The sequence below is a fragment of the Drosophila arizonae genome, chromosome X (genome assembly GCF_054131065.1).
Source record: "Drosophila arizonae isolate 15081-1271.41 chromosome X, UAZ_ARI_1.0, whole genome shotgun sequence".
NCBI lineage: Eukaryota > Metazoa > Arthropoda > Insecta > Diptera > Drosophilidae > Drosophila > Drosophila arizonae.
In genome coordinates, this window is record NC_142927.1 from 19,990,434 (window position 1) to 20,008,973 (window position 18,540).

At 41.4% G+C, this 18,540-nt stretch overlaps 1 protein-coding gene and 1 non-coding gene across 2 annotated transcripts in view; one reads left to right on the forward strand and one right to left on the reverse strand.

The window, feature by feature from the left end:
• Lim1 (LIM homeobox 1) overlaps positions 1 to 8,688 on the reverse strand; it is a 66,554-nt gene extending 57,866 nt beyond the window's left edge. Inside the window, exon 1 of the mRNA XM_018017011.2 lies at positions 7,446 to 8,688. Within this exon, the coding sequence (XP_017872500.1) occupies positions 7,446 to 7,488 (43 nt within the window). The 5' untranslated portion in view covers positions 7,489 to 8,688. The remainder of the gene's footprint in view (positions 1 to 7,445) is intronic.
• A 3,394-nt stretch (positions 8,689 to 12,082) lies between these two features.
• Positions 12,083 to 12,154, forward strand: TRNAT-UGU (transfer RNA threonine (anticodon UGU)). Its single transcript has one exon. It is a non-coding gene; the product is annotated as a tRNA-Thr (tRNA).
• Positions 12,155 to 18,540: the final 6,386 nt, after the last annotated feature.

Genomic DNA, 18,540 nt, shown 5'->3' on the forward strand with positions numbered 1-18,540 from the left:
AAGATGGAGACACACTGCGAAGGTGTTGCTATTGCAGTTGTTGTTGTTGCTGTTGCTGCTGCTGCTGATGTTGTTGTTATTGTTGTCATTGTTGTTGCTGCCGCTGCGATCGGCAACCAGCGACAGCAGCAACATTACACGCATCATTATGTTGAGCGTTTTTCGGTTATTGATGATATAGACCCGGTTCACAGGGACGCCCGCACCGTCTGCAATGCTTCACTTGCTGCACACACAGACAGAGAGAGGGAGAGAGAGAGAGGGTGAGAGAGTGCTATACACCGAAAATAAAGGAAAATAAATATATATTCAACCTAATGGGAGCACCACGCAAAATTGTCAATTTGTATCAAGTGGAGCTTGTCATGGGAGAACTGAATTTATTTAGCTCTTTTATTATGAAGATTTGTTGTATATGAATATCGATATATGTAGATGAATATATGTATTATATATATGAATATATCATTTTGCATGAAGTTCTCTAAAGCTTGTCCACTAGAACAGAGGAATGTATACATATTCTGATCCATAAGTCATACAGATAGCCATTTTTTAGATATTCCTTAAAAGATATTTAAAGTCTGATATAAATATTTATTTATGAATTTTAGTGTATAGCATTAGCAAATTAGAATCCCATCGTTCACTGCCAATTTGTACCAAGCTAAATCGCAAATCACTATAAATCGAAAAAAAATGCTATCCTCTTGGAAAAAATTCGTTTTCAATAATTCTCGATAATTTGAATTTCTATGTTAATCGAAAAAAAAAAAAAAAAAAAACTGATTGCTTGTCATTTCGAATTATTGGGACTCGGCTGTATTTCTATATATTGTATTTACTTCTATCTATAAAGATTAGCTATATATATATATTGAATACTTTGAATCAATATTATTTTAACAATACTGCCGTACTTGTCTTATCCTCGTTACCCTTACCCCTCGTTCTTTCTCTCTTTCTCTCTAGCTATATTTAGCAAACTGTTCTTAAGATCACACTCAATACAACCGTCTCTCTCTCTTTCTCTCTCTCTCTCTCTCTCTCTCTCTGTCTCTCTCTACCTCTGTTCGTCTCTCTATTTATCATCTTGTGTTTTCTGCATCTCCTTCTGTAACCTGCAAACTTTTCACAGCATGTTTCACCAATTAAGTAAGGATTATATCGTTTTGAACAACTTTGTCGGGTGGCTATTGCAGTCGCGGCTGCCTTGACTACGACTGGGACTGGGACTGGGACTACGGCTGCGGCTGCGGCTGCGGCTGCTGTCGGAGCACTCGGAACTAATCGCATTTAGCTGCGGTCATCTGCGCCGCGATCGTTTTTCTTTGGGCTTGGTTGGTTCCAGCCGAACGAGCGAACGAACGAGCGACCGAACCGAAGACAACTCGCAAGACGGGCAACCTGGGCGGGGGCAGAGGCCAGGCCCAGTCGACGCTGTCCTGACTTGGACTTGCAACTTGCGGGTTAAAGTTCATTACCACACCCCCTCTGCCCACGTCCCCCCTCCTCGACCCTTACACCCCCTACGGCGACTGTGGCTGTGGCTGCGGCTGCGTGAGAGCGCGTCAAGTGGCTCAATTGGGAACTCGCTACAAATTGTTGTTCGTTTTATTGGTTGTTTTTATTGTTTATGGGCAATAGTTGTTGTTGCTGTTCTCTGTTTCCCTGCGTTGGCGAATCACTTGGTTATAAATCAATTCCTGAGGCTTTGGCTACCGTTTCAGCTATGGCGGAAGCGTAATTTTAAATGAATAAACTCCTAACAAGAAAACAGAATGGGAAAAAATAGAAAAATAGAATAATAGTAGAAACAAGCAAAATCACAACAACAACAACAACAACAACAGTTGCCAGCTGCTCATTGTTGAGCTCTAATTAAGGAAAGCGAAAAACTAAATCAACTTTGTTGTTGTTTTTTTTTTATGGACTTCTAATTTCTGTGGTTTTGGTTAGTTCTCGAAAATATATTTATTTACTTCAAAGTCTGTTTCGGTTGCTCGGTTTATGGCTCCCAATGTCCCGTGTCAAGTGTTAAACAACCTGTTGAGTGCATTTAATGTTGTTGCTGTTGTTGGTATTGCCGGGGCTGTAAATCAAGCCAAAAAGGCGATAAGCCACACAAATGAATTGTGGACCAGTCGAAATGGTCACAGACAACAACAACAGCAACAGCAACAACAACAACCACGACAACAATAACTTATAAAAAAGCGCAATAGAACCTGTTGATGATGTCGACAGCAGCCACTGCCCCCTGCCCCCTGCTCCTGCTCCAGTCACAGTCTCAGCCTCAGCTAGTGAATCCATTCGTGGACTTTCCGCTAAAAAAAAAAAAAAATGCTGCCTGCGCTTTTTGTTATTGTTTTTTTCTGTTTTTCATTATTATTGTTGTTGTTGTTGTTCTACGCGAAGTCGAGCTCAAGTTGTGCTTGCACTGAAATTTATGGCGTATAAATTATCTCACACGTTGACTATTGACAGCTCTAAAATAATCGTAAAACGGCAAAGAAATCATAAAAGAGCCACGAAGCAGCACCGAAACGAGAACAGACGCAGCAGCAGTCGCACCACCGAAGCCATTCAATGTGAATTACTATTTCAGCTCCAAGCTAAACTGCAAATACCAAAAAACGAAATATATATATATATATACATATATATAGATTGTCAGACAGGCGACGACGTTGGCCCCAAAGCAACGTCCTATGTGGCCGTGTCGTGGCATAGGCCAGGCCAAGCCCCACCGCTCGCGGCCTGTACCGCACAGTCCTGGCCCAAGCGTTCTGCACAAAATGGAAAAGTTCCCAACAGTTGGGGGCCCATAACTTGCATATCGGGCCAGCCAGGGATCGGAAAGGGGCGGGACGGGCCGGGACGGGACGGGAGGCGACTCGTCGCCGAGTTTCGGAGACAGCTAGCGATAAGTATTCAATTCCTGACGGCCGTCAAATAATTTGTACTTTGGCCAGCTTTCGGCAGCGTCTCAGATCTGTAATATGCCAGAGATCGGCAGCCATTCGCTACCCTATAGCAGGCATCGGGCGAGCAGCCATGATTTATAATGCCAGCGCTATCATTAGCTATAGTAGTATATACACATATATGCAGCCGTATCTGCTTTGCATTTCATCTTAGCCCGAAACGAGTTTCATTACGAACGCTCAAATCTAAACTAATTTCGCGCTCGTATTATGACATTTGGCATCAAGAAAACAATCTGTCATTTCAGCCGAGAGAGAGATAGAGAGAGAGAGAGAGATATTTAAATGTGCTCGACTTGTTTGCCAGTCTTTGTAGATATGTACCGACATATGTATATCTATACATGTTTGTACTTTTAATATATTCCGATTTGGCATTCCTAAAACATTTTAGTTTAGAAATGCAAGCTAAATTTGATTTGACTTGAAAACAAAACTGAAATAAAAATACTAATTTGGTAAAGCAACCAAAATACCTAAATCAAAACTTATTTCGGTTTTTAATTCAGCAATTTTTATTTAGTTGTATTTATTTATTTATTTATTTATTTTTTCAATTTTAAATTATTACTTTTACAGAATCTATTCTATTTCCTGATGTTATATAATTTTTAAAATGTATTGTTTAGTATATGATTTAACAAAATTATTATTTTTATTATTTTAATAATATTATTTTTATTTTTATCATTTTATATATTTAGTTTTGTAATTTAATTTTTTAATTTTTAATTTACATTAATATTTGTATTATTTTTTTATCATTTCATATCTCAATTTGAAATGCATTTTTAAAAGCTGACATATTTTATATATTTAATATTATTTTATTTGTTTTTTAATATTTTATATCCTGAACGAATTAAAAATAGGAAATCTGGGAAATCTAATCGCTTTAATTTTTGTATTGTTATTTGTTATTTTAAATGTTGACATTTCTAATTGATTTCATTTGGTAATAGTTTTCATTCAATTTATTTTTTTATTTATTTTTAGAATTTTCTTTGCTTGGAAGTACGAAAACTGCCTTCTGATGCTTAAGAAACGACTCGCTGTTTATCAGATTCGATTTATATATTTGATAAACAATTTCTTGTGTTTAATATTATCATATATTTATTTTAAATAAATACACAATTTTAATTTCATATAATTATTGTACATTGACATCTAATTGCAAATGAAATATAGAACAAGAAAAGTGCATATAGCTATAAATATTAGAAGTGGCAATCCAACTTCTTCGTCTTCCATGTGGGCTGTGCAAAGCTGTGATTCCTTTAGAAGCAGCTGGACTCTTCGCAGCTAGATGAAAGGCACATCAAAGTGAGATTTGGACTGGAAGCGGCATCAACTATTTTGAGGTGACTTCAATCTTTTCATCTCAATCTCAACAGGGCAATTAATTCGATTTGATTGACATTCGACTGCGATCGTTCCGGGAACAATTAATGCAGAGCCTTTGGCGCATAATTTGTTTTCGCGAATTCCCAGAACTTTGCCCTAGCCGTGGCTATTTGTCGCGTGTCCGTTCAGCTACTTTAGGGCTACTGCATAATTTACGCCGTTTGGCACTTTATACAGATATCCACATGTGCATGCAGATGTATCGCAGTTAACCTGCAGATAATTCAGTTCGAAGGGCATTTAAGCACTCGACTTTTTGCTGTTTGTCCAACTAACTGCCCACAAATTGTGGCGGCCACCCAGTGGGCTGCTCTCTTCCCTCTTTCTCTCTTTCCTCTTGCTGTTGCGTTACTTTTTTTCTTTTCTTATGCATCTCAACGGCTCATTATGCTTCATAATTTATAGCTGCTTGCCACACCTATTTGGGGCGGTGGCGGCGGCGGCGGTGACAGAATGCATAGCCAAACATGAAATGCGCAATTCTTGAGGCTAAACGCGGCAGCCGGCTGCCGGCTACGCTTTTTGCCCAATAAATCAAAGGGGCTGTGCAAAAAATGGCCATAGAATCGACTTAAGACTGACAACTTTTTGTCTATTCAAGAATAGTTGCTGCCGTCGATGTTGCTGCCGTTCATGTTGCTGCTGCTGTTGCTGCTGCTGCTGTTGGTGCGGCTCGTAAACTGACTTGAGCAACTGTTGACCGTAAAAATGATGAAGAAAATGGCGCATAAAAAATGTTGACGTACTTGGAACTGCGACCGTTGACTAGAAGATCAGGCGAAGGTGGCAGCAGCAGCAGCAATTGCTATTGCAACAGCAGCAGCAGCAGCAACAGCAAATATTGTTGCCTGTGGCAGCTTGAGGCTTCCAGGCAGTTAGTCAGCCAGCTAGGCTCCACATGATGATGATGATGATGATGATCGTCATCATCAACTTGGAACAGTCATAAATGTTGATGAACAGCAGGCGAACTTTGTTATAGGCGTTGCTGCGCTTTTGTTGCCGCTGCTGCTGCTGCTGTGCAACGGCAACAACAAAATTGAAAAGATGCAACCACAAGATACAACAGAACGAACAAGAAGAAGCAGAGGCAAAAAGGTTGCAAATGTTTTATGGCTCTTTGGGCCGTGCGCTTTGTTCTATGTGTGTGCCCCATCTCTGTGGCCCGTTGCGTCGCATCTCAGTGCCGTTGACAGCTTTGACTTTTGACTTCTGTTGCCCCCCTTTTTGAGGCACGCCTAGCACTCCCGTCGCACACTCGGTGCAGCGGCTGTCCGAGCGAGCCCAGCAATTTATGAGTCGTCAGTTGGCAGTTGCCAAGTTGCCAAGTTGCCAAGTTGCCAACTTGCAACCAGCAGCAGCTACAGCAGCAGCAGCAGCAGCAGCAAGTTGCAAGCTGCAAGTCGGCAGTTTTATGGGCCGCTTTGAGTCCCATTTGGTGAAGTGCATGCACAAATCAGCAGGTTTACAAATTTGTTGACGCGATTTGTTGGCCACTTGGACAAAGAGAACAAAAAATAACAGAAGCGACAGCAGCAGCAGCAGCAACAGCAACAGCAGCAGCAGCAGCAAATGCTGTCAACTGGGTAACAAAATGCAAAGTTTTGGGCTGACATTAAACAGTCAGCAAAAGTGAAAATTTGACATGAGAGCAAATGAAATAAAACAAAGGCAAAACAGTCAAACAAACTACAACAAGCAACAACCAACAAACAACCAGCGAGCAGCAACAACAACCAGCAGTGGCAACAACAAGAAAACTTTTTGACAAGTCGCAGCAAACTTTTTAGCCCGCCGCACACAAAAACTTGTGCAAAGGCGCACAAAATGGGCGCAAACCAGGAACAAGAAGAAGTAGTAGAAGAATCAGAATGAGCAGAGGGGGCAGAGGGAGAGGGGGGAAGAGGTAGGCAGCAGCAGCAGCAGCAACAACAACAACAACAACAACAGTAGTTAGAAGAGTCCAGTGTTGGGTTTGGGGCTGGTGTGATACCCGACCCTGCAGCAAGTTCAAAAGTGCAAAACTTTGCTTCATGCTTAACCCAAAGCCGACGAGAGAAACTTTTCCTGTCCAGCCAAATCACAATCTTAACCCATGTGCGCCCCCTTCGCCCCCTCGCCCGATCCACATAGTTAATGCTCGTGAAGCAACAATTTGTAAACGCGAAATTTCTACAAATTCAAAAATAAAACAAAAAATTTAAGCACAAATCCCTAATGCAAAACAAACTTAATTTCAAGAACTTATGATTTATGTTTAACTAAATGAAACGAAATACAAAGAATTTTTTAGTTATATGTATAAAAAATTCAATGTCAACTATATATCCTCTACTTTAAAATACAACATTTAAATTTGCCAGTCTTTAGATATTCGAATACGAAATCCTATAGTACTATAGATACATAGTACATTATGGCAAGTATGATGTATTATATTATATTTTTATTTTTAATATCTTTATATTTTTAAGTTATTTTTATTTTTATTTATATACTATAAACCAATTTTTTTCCTAATCTGATATATATAAAATACACATAAAATATATTATTAGACTCCTCTATAAAGAACGTAAATTGAACTGAAGTCCCACTCGATTAGTTTATCACAATCAAAATTTGCGAAAATTTTTATAGAGAAATTGAATCGTTGCTAGATATTTTCTTAATATAAGAAATCTTAAGGAACTTGAAAATTGAGATTAAATATTTAGAGAATATTTAGCTCAATAAACAGCTATATAATTGGCTAAAATGTATCCTAGGTATCCCAAATCTTTGCTGATCTTTTGGTAGAGCTCGATCAGCCCTTGGATCTCTCTATTTACTGAGCCTTTATATAATCCCGATTGTATGAGTAGAGATCATTTTACTTTAAACTCTGAATATCATTCTGGCTATGAGCAAACTTTTTAGTCAGCTTTGCTGCAGATCTTTTTGTCAAGTTCATTGCGCATGCGTTTGGGTAATTGGGGCATTTGAAGCCTTGGGGCGGCTCATTTGAGATTACGCCCTTAGCCAAGGTCTGATCGGATCTGTGTTACTCACCTATGTTGTGCTGATTTGTGTGGAGGACCGCACCAAATGCCATTAGATCCTTGACGGGTGGTGCTCGGCTACCGAGGGCGGCAAAACCGTCGCCCAGAAATGACGCCAGCGCGACAGCCCTGAGGGGCGCTTTGGATGCCTCGGTGAGAATTTTGTTATCGAATATATCGAGGCTGGGGGGCGAGATGATAATGGTCACGCTGATAATGACACGCACACACACGCACTGACGCGACGAACGCGCACACACACTCACACACGGGGCTGAGCGTAAATGCGGATGCGGGCGCGACCAGTGGAGAGAGAAAGAGAGGTGGATACTAAAGGACAGAGCGATAAAGAGAGAGGGAGAGTGTGTGGGAGAGAGCGCGCGAGATGTGTGGAGCACGTGTGTGTTTGTTGTTGTGTTGTGTTTAATGCCGGCGGCAAAACACGCGACAGCTGGCAGCTGATATTTATTTGTTGTTGTTGTTGTTGTTGTTGTTGTTTTGATTTGTGTATGTTGTTAAACTTCTTCTTCTTGTTGTTGTTGTAGTTGATGTTGTTGTTGTAATCCACTTGGCACTTTCTTTTGCAGGCGAAGCTTTTTCTTGTTGTTGTTGTTGTATTCCTTGGCAAGTAACTCACTTGAAAAAAACTTGGGCAACAAATTCTTGTGTGCTCGAAAAAAAATCGAATCGCATCGAAACGCAACGCGACGCTTGGTAGGGACGCGCAACGCGACGGGGCAGCAGTTGGGGCAGCGAAACAAGAAGAAGAGAGAGTGCCAGAGAACAGCTGTTTAACAAATTTGGCTTCTTCTTGTTGTTGTTGTTGTTGTTGTGTTCGGTTGCACGGCTTTTTGTTGCTTATTTTGTTGTTGTTTTCGTTTTATTTACTTTTTTATTTATTTCGTTCTTTTTGGCAACGTCTTTCGAAAGAACGGCAGAGGCAACGATAACGGCAACGACAACGGCCACGGCAATGGCAATGGCAACGTCAACGGTAACGGTAACGGTACGTATCGATGGCGATTACGATAACGGGCCGCAACATGCGAGCGCACCACGCGAACGTCAAACAAAAACTGAAAACGGCGACGGCAACAACGGGCAGCAATAGCAACGAGGCGAACAGACCGAGAACTCGCTGCGTCGACAGCGACGGCGGCGACGACGACGACGACGGCGGCGGCAGAGCGAGCGCGAGCGAATGGCAATGCGAAGGCGAAACACAGCCAAACACAAACTGAACCGGTACCCGAGTCCGATACCTGATGCTGCTGCTGTTGCTGCTGTTGCTGCTGCTCGCGTCTGTCCTACCCCTTCTGAGTGCGGCTCGTGTACGAATCGCATGCGCGCTCACTCACACAGACGCAGGCACACACACGCGGCCTGCTCAATGGCAAACAATTTCCCCTGCGCATGCAGCTGCCTGCGCCAGAGCGAGACAACTAGCTGGTGCGCAGTATTGCTGCAAAAATAGCAATGGAGTCTGTTGCTGACATTTGTCGCAGTCATCGGCATCGGCATCGGCTGCGGCGACAGTTGCCGTTGCTGTTGCTGTTGCTGCTGTTGCTGGTGTGCTGCTGTGCTGTTGCTGTTGCTATTGCTGTTGCTGCTGCTGCTGCTGCTGCTGTCGACGTCGTCGTTTGCGGTTAGAAGGGGGCGTTGCTAAGCAACTGGTTTCGGTTTCGGTTTCATGGCAGAGGCGTTCGCATATCGCCGCCGTTGCTGCTCGCTGTCGCTGTCGCTGTCGCAGCTGCTGCGCATCCTCTCTGCCAGGCATTCGATTGTTGTTGTTGTCACTGTTGCCGCTGCCGCTGCCGTTGCCGTTGCCGTTGCCGTTGCTGGTTGGGGCAGAAAGTTTGTCGAACCAATGGCATTTTTCAATGTGACATTTGGCGCTTTTGCTCTTGTTGTTACAGTCACGTTCACGTTTCTGTCTCTCTGTCTGTGCACATGTGTGTGCCTGTGCGTGCAAGTGTGAGTGTGTGCTTGTTGTCTCTGTGTGTGCGTATGCCTGTGTGTGAGTTGTTGCCTTGCCAAGGTAAAATGTCAAATGCTTTTGGACTGTCAACTGTTGGTCGCAACTTTTCTTACTTGTGTGTGTATGTGTGTGTGTGTTAGTTTTTTTTTTTTTTTTTTTTTTTTTTTTTTGTTCTTTTGCATTTCTACTTTTGCTCTGTGCTTGCGCCAACTTTGCATTGGCAAGACGAAGCCGTAGCTTCTTAAAGCCCAAGTTTAAGCAACAGCAACAACAACAGCAACAACAAGAACAACAATAGCAACAGCAGGCTCTGCTGCCATCGCCAGAGTCTTGTCGTTAGCGTTGTCAAAGCCAGGAGCAGCAGCAACAGCAGCAGAAAAGCAGAAAAATTCAACGCCCCTTTGGCGTTTTAACGCATTGGAGCACAAAAAAAAAAAAAAAGAATTGGAAAAAAAAGACAACACAACACAGGCGTATATATGTATATAGAAGTGTGTCTTTGTGTGTGTGCGTGTATATTTGGTATTCCGGCAGCGTTCGCAGTTCGCATTCAACGTGACATGGTAATAAGCCAAAGATCAAGCGCAATAAAAAATGGGCAAAAAAAAGGAAAATAAAGCAACAAAAATAAAACCTTAAAAAAAATTCACGAAAAACTGCAAAAAAAAAAAATGCCAAACTTCAAATAGGGAAAGAAGAAGCAGCAGCAGCTGCTTGACACTCCCGAGGAGAGCGAGAGTGAGTGTGCGAGCGAGCCGGCACTAGTGCGACTGAGAGTGAGTGAGCGAGTGAATGAGCTTTGTTGTTGGCCAGTGGGTGGCGCCCGCTATCTTTCGCTGTATGTGTGTGTGTGTGAGTGTGTTTGCGTGCGTGTGAACGCCATTGTCGTTTGGTGCTGCTGTCGCTGCTGCTGCTGCTGCTACAGTTGCGGGACGCAGAGCGAAGCGCTGCCTGACTGACTGAGTGGCGCTTGGCGGCTGCTGCTGAAGCCTGATGCTGATGCTGATGCTGCCGCTGATGCGAGTGCTGCTGCTGCTGCTGCTGGCAACGCAGTCGCGCCTTCGCCTTCGACAGCTGGGGCATGTTGAGTGGGTGGGGATGGAACGTGAGCGGAAGCGGGAGCGACTTTGCCAGCCTTCTGTATTTCCTTTTTATACATTTGCTTTGTGTGTTTGCGTATATCTGTCTGTGTGTCTGTGTGTGTGTGTGTGTGTATGTGAGTCAAAAATATTGCACATTAGGGTGTTAAGCTGTGAAGTGCTTGGCTGCCTCTGCTTGCCCTGGTCCTGCGCCACATTGAGCACGTCTGCCTGCCATTCAGCGTATGTGCTTGTTTCTCACTGTGTGTGTGTGTGTGTGTGTGTGTGTGTGTATTGGCGCTTTAGTGTTTAGACCGCGCGCGCTCATTTGTCTGATGTTTCACTTGTCAATGTCCTTGCCCGTTGCAGTTGGCCGACTTACTCGCTTACCGCCCGCCCCTCCCTGCGCCCACTGCCGCCCACTCACGATACACGCAACGCGTGTCACGAATCCTGCGCCTGTCAGCTGTTGCCATTTAATACTAAATTGTTGTTGTTGTTGCTCCTGTTGATGTTGCCATTGTTGTTGTTGTTGTTGTTGTTGTTGTTGTTGTTGTTAAGCAATTTGCTATATTCGAAAGTGTTATCGAGGCGCGATTACTTGAGAAATATTAGAGAAATTAGTGTTACTTAAGTTATTGGCCAATTAATGCCTAAGCTTTGCCTATCTATCGCTGATATAATAAGCTGTATTCCCTTCTCAATCGAATTCGGAGATGCTAAGCTGATTTAAACAATTCCTGGAGCATGGAGCAGGGCGACCGAAATACTCCCTATTACTAAATAACTTTGCAAAATACTTATACCAAATTTGATCAACATAACTTTGAAAGTATTTGAGATATACTCTTATACACCTTAAGAGGAAGAAAAAGGACTTTTAAAAAAATCAAATTTATTGTTTTATTTATTTATTGTTATTTTTTTCTTATACTTAAAAATAAGTTGCACATTTGCCAAATTCAAAATATGGTGTAAATATGGATATCATATAAATTAAATAAATAAATTTAAATATATATGAAAGTGGGGAAAATTCTTTATGATGCTACACCACCTTATGAACACCTGATATATAATAATATTTGAGTACTTAGATATAATTTCTAAGGCTCTGGCTTGCTATCTAAAATTGCTGGCTTGCTTTCTATACGCTATAAATTTTAATCCCGCTTGCCACGCCCCCAGTAGCTACAGACATATGAGTGAGTACAAAAACTAGATGGACTCCTGACTCGACTCTTGATTCTTATCAAAAATATATCATCCTTATGAGATACTCGCTTTCTTATTCATATTAAAGAAATCCAATTAGGAAATTTGTCAATTTACTTTGATAAATTTGGATCCAGAGCCGGCAACGGCGCCCAACGACTGAATACATAGAAAGCATTCGGCAGAGAAATTCTCGCCTCGACTAGCAGCACAACTGTTCAAACACAGTTAAGTTTATTAAAAAAAAAATTATAAAATAAAAAAATAAAAAAAAAAAATAAATAATAACCAAGTTTAGGTGTCGAATGAAAGTCAATTATGGGGGTGAGCACTCTCTTTATATGATGTAAGTTGTCTGACGCACAGCCCCCGTTCGCCTCTTTAGCTCAGTGGCAGAGCACTGGTCTTGTAAACCAGGGGTCGTGAGTTCAATCCTCACAGGGGGCAATCTTTTTAAAAGTTCTGATAAGTGTTTATTAAATTTTTGCTTTTATATTAACAGCTAAACTAACAAAAAATATTTCAATTTTATTAAAATGACGCAATTGATTATTAATATATTCAACACTTTTTTCACACACTAATGAAAACTTTTCATGATTATAATAACTAATAATAAAAGTGGGGAAAATTCTCTCTATTATGCTACACCACCTTATGAATACCTGCTATATAATAATAATAATAATAATAATATTTGAGTACTTAAATATAGTTTCTAAAGCTCTGGCTTGCTTTCTATACGCTATAAATTTTAATCCCGCTTGCCACGCCCCCAGTAGCTATAGACATGTGAGTGAGTACAAAAACTAGATGGACTCCTGACTCGACTCTTGATTCTTATCTCCTGATATATTCTTATATATCATTCTTATGAGATACTCGCCTTCTTATTCTTATATATTAGTAATCTAAATCTTATATATTATATATTAGTAAACTAATCTACTTACGAAATTTGTAAATTTACTTTAATAAATTTAGATAAAAATACTTTTGATAGTTTGATAAATATCCATTAAAAATTAGGACTAAGGGTATTCAGTTAATATATATTTAAAATATTACTTCAGATCTTAAGTTTTTGTGCCTAAGCACTCCAAAGTTCCTTCAGTTACATCGTGATCAATGATCAATGAGTCTCCTTCGTTAGATATTTTAGTTTGCAAACATAGTTTTTCTTTTAATCTTCTCAATTTATTGTATTTTTATTTTAATATCTCACTGACTTATTGACTTGGGGACGTTTGGCCATATTTCATGATAGAAATGTTGCCCAGAGTCGAATAAATTTGGCATTTAAGAGCATTTGTTTGATTCCCATTGAGTTGAAGTGTCACAGAGATCAAATAATGATTCATATTTATTTTGCTTGCTTGTTGAACGATTCATAAATCCGTCAAAATATTAATTACCAAACAAAAATCTATTGAAAAACAAACATTGAATATCTTAACGATTTATCTACGAGTATTTTTCTTTTTTATTCACTTGTTTTTTCTACCATTGTTAAGCTCTGATATGTTGAGCTAACTGGCTTTATGTAACTGTAGAACAGTGTAAAGACTTCAGCTCCCGCCCGCTCAGCACTTGTCTCTGGGTTTCCTGTGAGCCGAGCTCTAATCTGAGCAAACTTGGGCGCAGCTGCTCCAGTTCCGCGTATCGGGCTGGCAATCTGTTTGCTGCACATTCAAATGGTTTGGCTAGCGGAATATTAGTTTTGGTGGTGCTGGTGGTGCTCACCTTGCGGCGCCATTTGTTGTAGCCGTGGCGGACGCCAAACAAATGTCAGTTATCAAAAATCGCTGGAGCAGACGAAAACGAGTAGCAAGAAAATGTTGGCCAACTGCTTGATATGGCCAGCAGCAGCAACAGCGACAGCACCACGCCCACTGTAAACGGCACTTCGATGGCAACAACAACATTCACAACAACAACAACAAGGATAACCACAATAGCTAAAGCAGCGAAACAAAAGCCGCGACGCTCCATAAACTTTTGGCTCTGGCGACGCGAGGCACGAGGCAAACAAAAAGGAGGCGAGTGTAGCCGAGATATGGCAGCTACCAGGAGTCAAGTGCCAGTGCCCCACGCCCACGCCCACGCCCACGACCCACCATTTGCCCTCTCTCTTTCTCTCACTCTCTCTCTCTCTCTCTCTTTCTCTGGTTCCGCTGGCTAAAGGACAGCCCCAATGGCAGGACGACCACGACTAGGACAACACTTGGCGATCGCAGAGCTCAGATATGCAAACACACGCGCGCAACGCCCTTCGCCTCCCCCGGGCCAGCACCACCTGCCCAGCCAATGTGTAGGGGGGGTTGGCATGGCGGGCGACCGACGATGCGACGCAAAGCGAACAACAACAACAATGCGACGACAAAAGCAACTCCTGCGACTGCAGCAACAACAATAGAGACTGAAGGAAAGAAATGGAAGGCGCAAGAGTCGACGACCACAAGATACCCTGTAGCCAATATGATTACTCTATAAGTTTAGATTGTTATCGATAATGAGTTTATGTTGATTATGTTTATTAATAACGAATATTAAATAAATTACAAAATGAAATACATTTATTTTTCAGAATTTTGGATTTTTTATAACTTAAAAAGTAAAAATAAAAATAATAGCATTTTACATATATTCAAGGCATATTTATAATATTAATAGGTTAAAAACTACCAAAAATGTACATAATTAAAAAAATAATATACTCGCTTTTTTATAGTCAATTTATGGGGTATTTAAAACCAAATCAAAGCCTGGCTAACAGTTGAGAGCGTTGTCGCTGTGTGGGCGGTGCGCAAGTGCCACGCCTAGCGTTGACTGCTTGGCGCCATAAGAGTTGCACCAACAATGACAATAGCTGCAACAACAACAACAACAACAACAACAACAATAAGCTGCTGTTGTGTGTCACTTTTGCTTGTTTGTTGCGGAAAAATACTTTTTCCTGAGATTTGAGCTCCGTTCTTAGCTTCGTGTGCGAGCTGCACACAATGGCTCGCCACTGTCTGTGTGAGTGTAAGTGTGTGTGTGTGTGTGTGTGTGTGCTGGCATTGCACTGATATGGCTGCAACAGCTGCACATGTGTGTCTTGTCTCTATTTGCGTCTCGCTCGCACATGGCACAGTCTTTATTCTAATATTTGCGATTTCTGATTTAGCCAGCGAGCGAGAGCGCTGCCCCTCACGTGCCACAAAATGTGGCACAACAGCACGCCCGCACTGCCACACACACACACACGCAGAGAGAGAGACACACACACACACACACACACACTCTCTCTAGCGCATGCAGTTACCGCAGCGCTTTGTTATTTGTTTTGGCAACATAAATGTCACTTGTTTGCAACTTGCTCCCCCCCCCCCCCCCCCCCCCCTCCATCTCCGTGGGCATCTTTTACAGGCCCTTGCCGCCCCCTGCCGGCCCTTGCTGCTGCCCATTCCTGTCCGTCCATTTACGGTATCTTTTCTCCATTTTGACATGTTGTCAACTTCACGTAACGTCATTCATTCCAAGTTTTGTGACATGCATGGCCCCGCCCATCACGCCTCTAGCTCGAGCATATCTATCCATGTACACAGTTAGCTAGTGCGTCACACGTCCCCCCCTACACCCACCACATGCCACGCCCCTCCTGCAGTCAGTTAAGCTCGTGCACTAGCCTTAAATTTTTGGAAAGTTTTTGGATCAGATTTTTGATTTCGTTACGTTTAGACAGACAAAAAGAGAGAGAGAGAGGGCGCAAGAGAAGGAGAAGCAAGGCAAACTGGTGAAGAGGGGGGGGGGGGGGGGAAGGGCAGAGAAAGGGATAGAGCATTTCTGAATCATGGCGACTTGGCATTTATTTAGTTGCGTCAACAATTCAAATGCAAATTTTCTCAGTTTGCAGTGCTTTGCTCTGCTCGCTGTCAGCCTCTCCAATGATACACACACACACATACACACACGGACACACACACACATACAGAGACTGTTATTTATGGTCTAGTTTTTGGCTTTGATTTGAGTGTCTCTGCTTTGAGCTTTAGTCTTCAGTTTTCGGTCTTATCGTCGTCTGCACTTTGCATTCGCTTGGCAAATGCCATTTTGTATCTGTATCTGTATCTGTGTGCATCTGTGTGCATCTGCAAATGCAGCAGTATCTGTGCAGCTCTATCTGTGCATCGGCTGAGTGAAGCATGCAAAATGCATTGTCAAATTAAACTGTGAACATTTTGCGCATAAATTGTGTCCATGTTTACAGCCAACGCCTTCGCCTCTGCCTTCGCCCTCTCCATGGCCCTTGCCTTCATTGAACGACACAGTTTTCGCAACATATGCAAAAGGTACGCAGACTTGGTTTTCATTTGTCAAAGCTCTACGCACTCCAGCGATTTGGGATTAATAGAAATTGTTATCAGAACATTGCAGTTCTGCTGCCCGATTAATAGTTCAACTCTTACACATGTCTGCCGCCAGCTGTAAGTTGTTGCAACAGCAAACATATTCTAGAACTTAACTGCATCCAAGTTCCACTGAGAAGATCGCAATTACAGCTTCAATTGCGTTGAGCTGCATTGCTTTAACTCAAGACTCAACTAGGCTCTCACACATACACACTACATATATACATATATATGTATGTATGTATATGGTTACATATATTTGTATGTGTGTACCACTTAAATGGATTTTCTACAGTTTGGCTCTCTTATTACGCATATTCAGTCCGAACATCTATTGTTGTCGTTGTTGTTGTTGTTGTTGTCGCTGTTGTTACTGCAACTTTTCGTCGGCCACAAAGAATAATGTAAAAAGTTGAATATGCATAAAGTTTCATTTGGTTTTTGGGCAGAGCCGTTAGAGCCCCGTCGGGACCAGCGCGCGCATCTCTCCGCTCCTGCTGCACACTTTGGCCAACAACAACAAGCAGCAACAACAACAATGAGCAAAACAGTAGCGATTACCAAAAAATAAAAATAAAATAAACAAGTGCTTGCAAGTGGGTTGTGAACGACTGCTAGATACGCTTTTGATTAATTGAGAATTTGGAATTATTTGCGGAACTGATGTGGATTTTTAATTCTCAACTCAAATTAAATAATCGCAGAATCAGATTTCTATTTATATACTTAATCAAAAAATATTCTATGTATAATTAGTCCAATTTTGATTTTATGCTTTTGATATATTTTTATATATTATATATTAAATGCTTTTGGCATTTCGAGCATTTTAATTCCATTATCCATTACTGATCTATATATTGAAATGATTTTGAGTACAACTTTAACCAAGTTAAGTAACAAGCATCGGAATCCATTTATGACATCCCAAGTTATTTTCAAATATTTATGAATCTATCAAAAAGTTCACAGATTTTTGTTATCGATGGAACTTTCTCTCTTTTGAAAGAACTGTTTTTAGTTAGAGAACATTTTTGACGTAATAAAACTTAATATTGTTACGTTACAATTCATCGATATAAGAAATCTTTTAAACTCAAGGAAATTAAGATTCAAGAATTTAATTTATTTATTTATTTCATCAGATTTTTTTTTTAACATAACATCTATGCTAAAGGAATCTGATGAAACTGAGTAAATGAAAATCTCCCACATATACTTCTCCCTCCTTATGTTACATACGCGTGCCGCAAAGCATTATACCTTTTCTTGCACCAGTTTCGATTGGGCTCAGCGTATAAAAAGACAAAGGTGTTAGAGCCACATAAATGTAACAAGATTTATGTTTGGTTTTCCGGCTGTCTGCTTGTTAGCCTAAAAGTTGGCTGCCTTTATGGTGGACAAAAGTAAATAACTGAAATATTTTGTCAAATACATTTCCCGTGCACTGCAATACGGCCTGAACTCTGGACTCAATGCCAAATGTGGGCTAAAGGACGTGGAGCAGGAGCAGGAGCAGGAGCAGCAGCAGGAGGAGGAGGAGCCCGTCGTGTTGGGTCAGGAAAATTGTGAACTACTACACGTCCCTTTGCTTGTTTCATGAGTTTTGGTGTGCTAATAAAATGGGAATCCCTCATGGACTTGACAACGTTGCCAGTTAAAAACGGAGCTTACCTATTCCAGCGCAAAACCAAACGATGCCTGAAACCGCAAGCGGGCCAATGGCGAGGGTGGTAACTAGAGTTTAAGAGAGAAAATAATTTGTAGATGTAAATGGGATAGAGAGAGAGAGTGATAGAAAGAGAAAGAGAGGGATAGAGTGTTGAAGAAGGAGGCAGATGAAGTGAAAGAGAGAGAGCGAGAGAAGCAGAGCAGCAGGCTAAGAAAAGGAAAGTAAAGAATTTAGAGAGAAGAAGAGAGACAGATAAGCGAGAAACATGTGCACAAACACGAAGGAAGGTAAAGAAACATAAAGCAAGCAAACCAGCTAAGGAAAGTAATGAAAAGGAAAGAGAGAGCACTACCAAAAGTCATGAAAATCTCATAGAAAGGCAGCAGAACGAAGCTAAATGTTTAACTAAGCTTTTTAGATTAGCATTAAATCAGTAGTCGCGCCTTGTGCGAAGTAAAACATAAATCAGTTGATATCAACGTCAAGTTGCAGAAAAAGTTCCTCCACAAGAAATAATATGCTCAGTCAATAAGCTGATTAATTGATGGGAATTAGCTCATCGTTAGTCGCTGATTTCAGTTGAGTTTAGCTTGAGCTGCAAGGACTTTTGAAGTTTTATAGCCATTGAGCTACCCTCGCAAGCTGGCATAGAAAATTGCTTGACGCTAACAGCGCTTATCTCTTTCCTTCTCATTCACTTGCCGTCCCGCTCTCCCCGTAGAGCAATCCAAAAATGTAGGTAAGTTCTGTTCCATGGATTTTGTTAT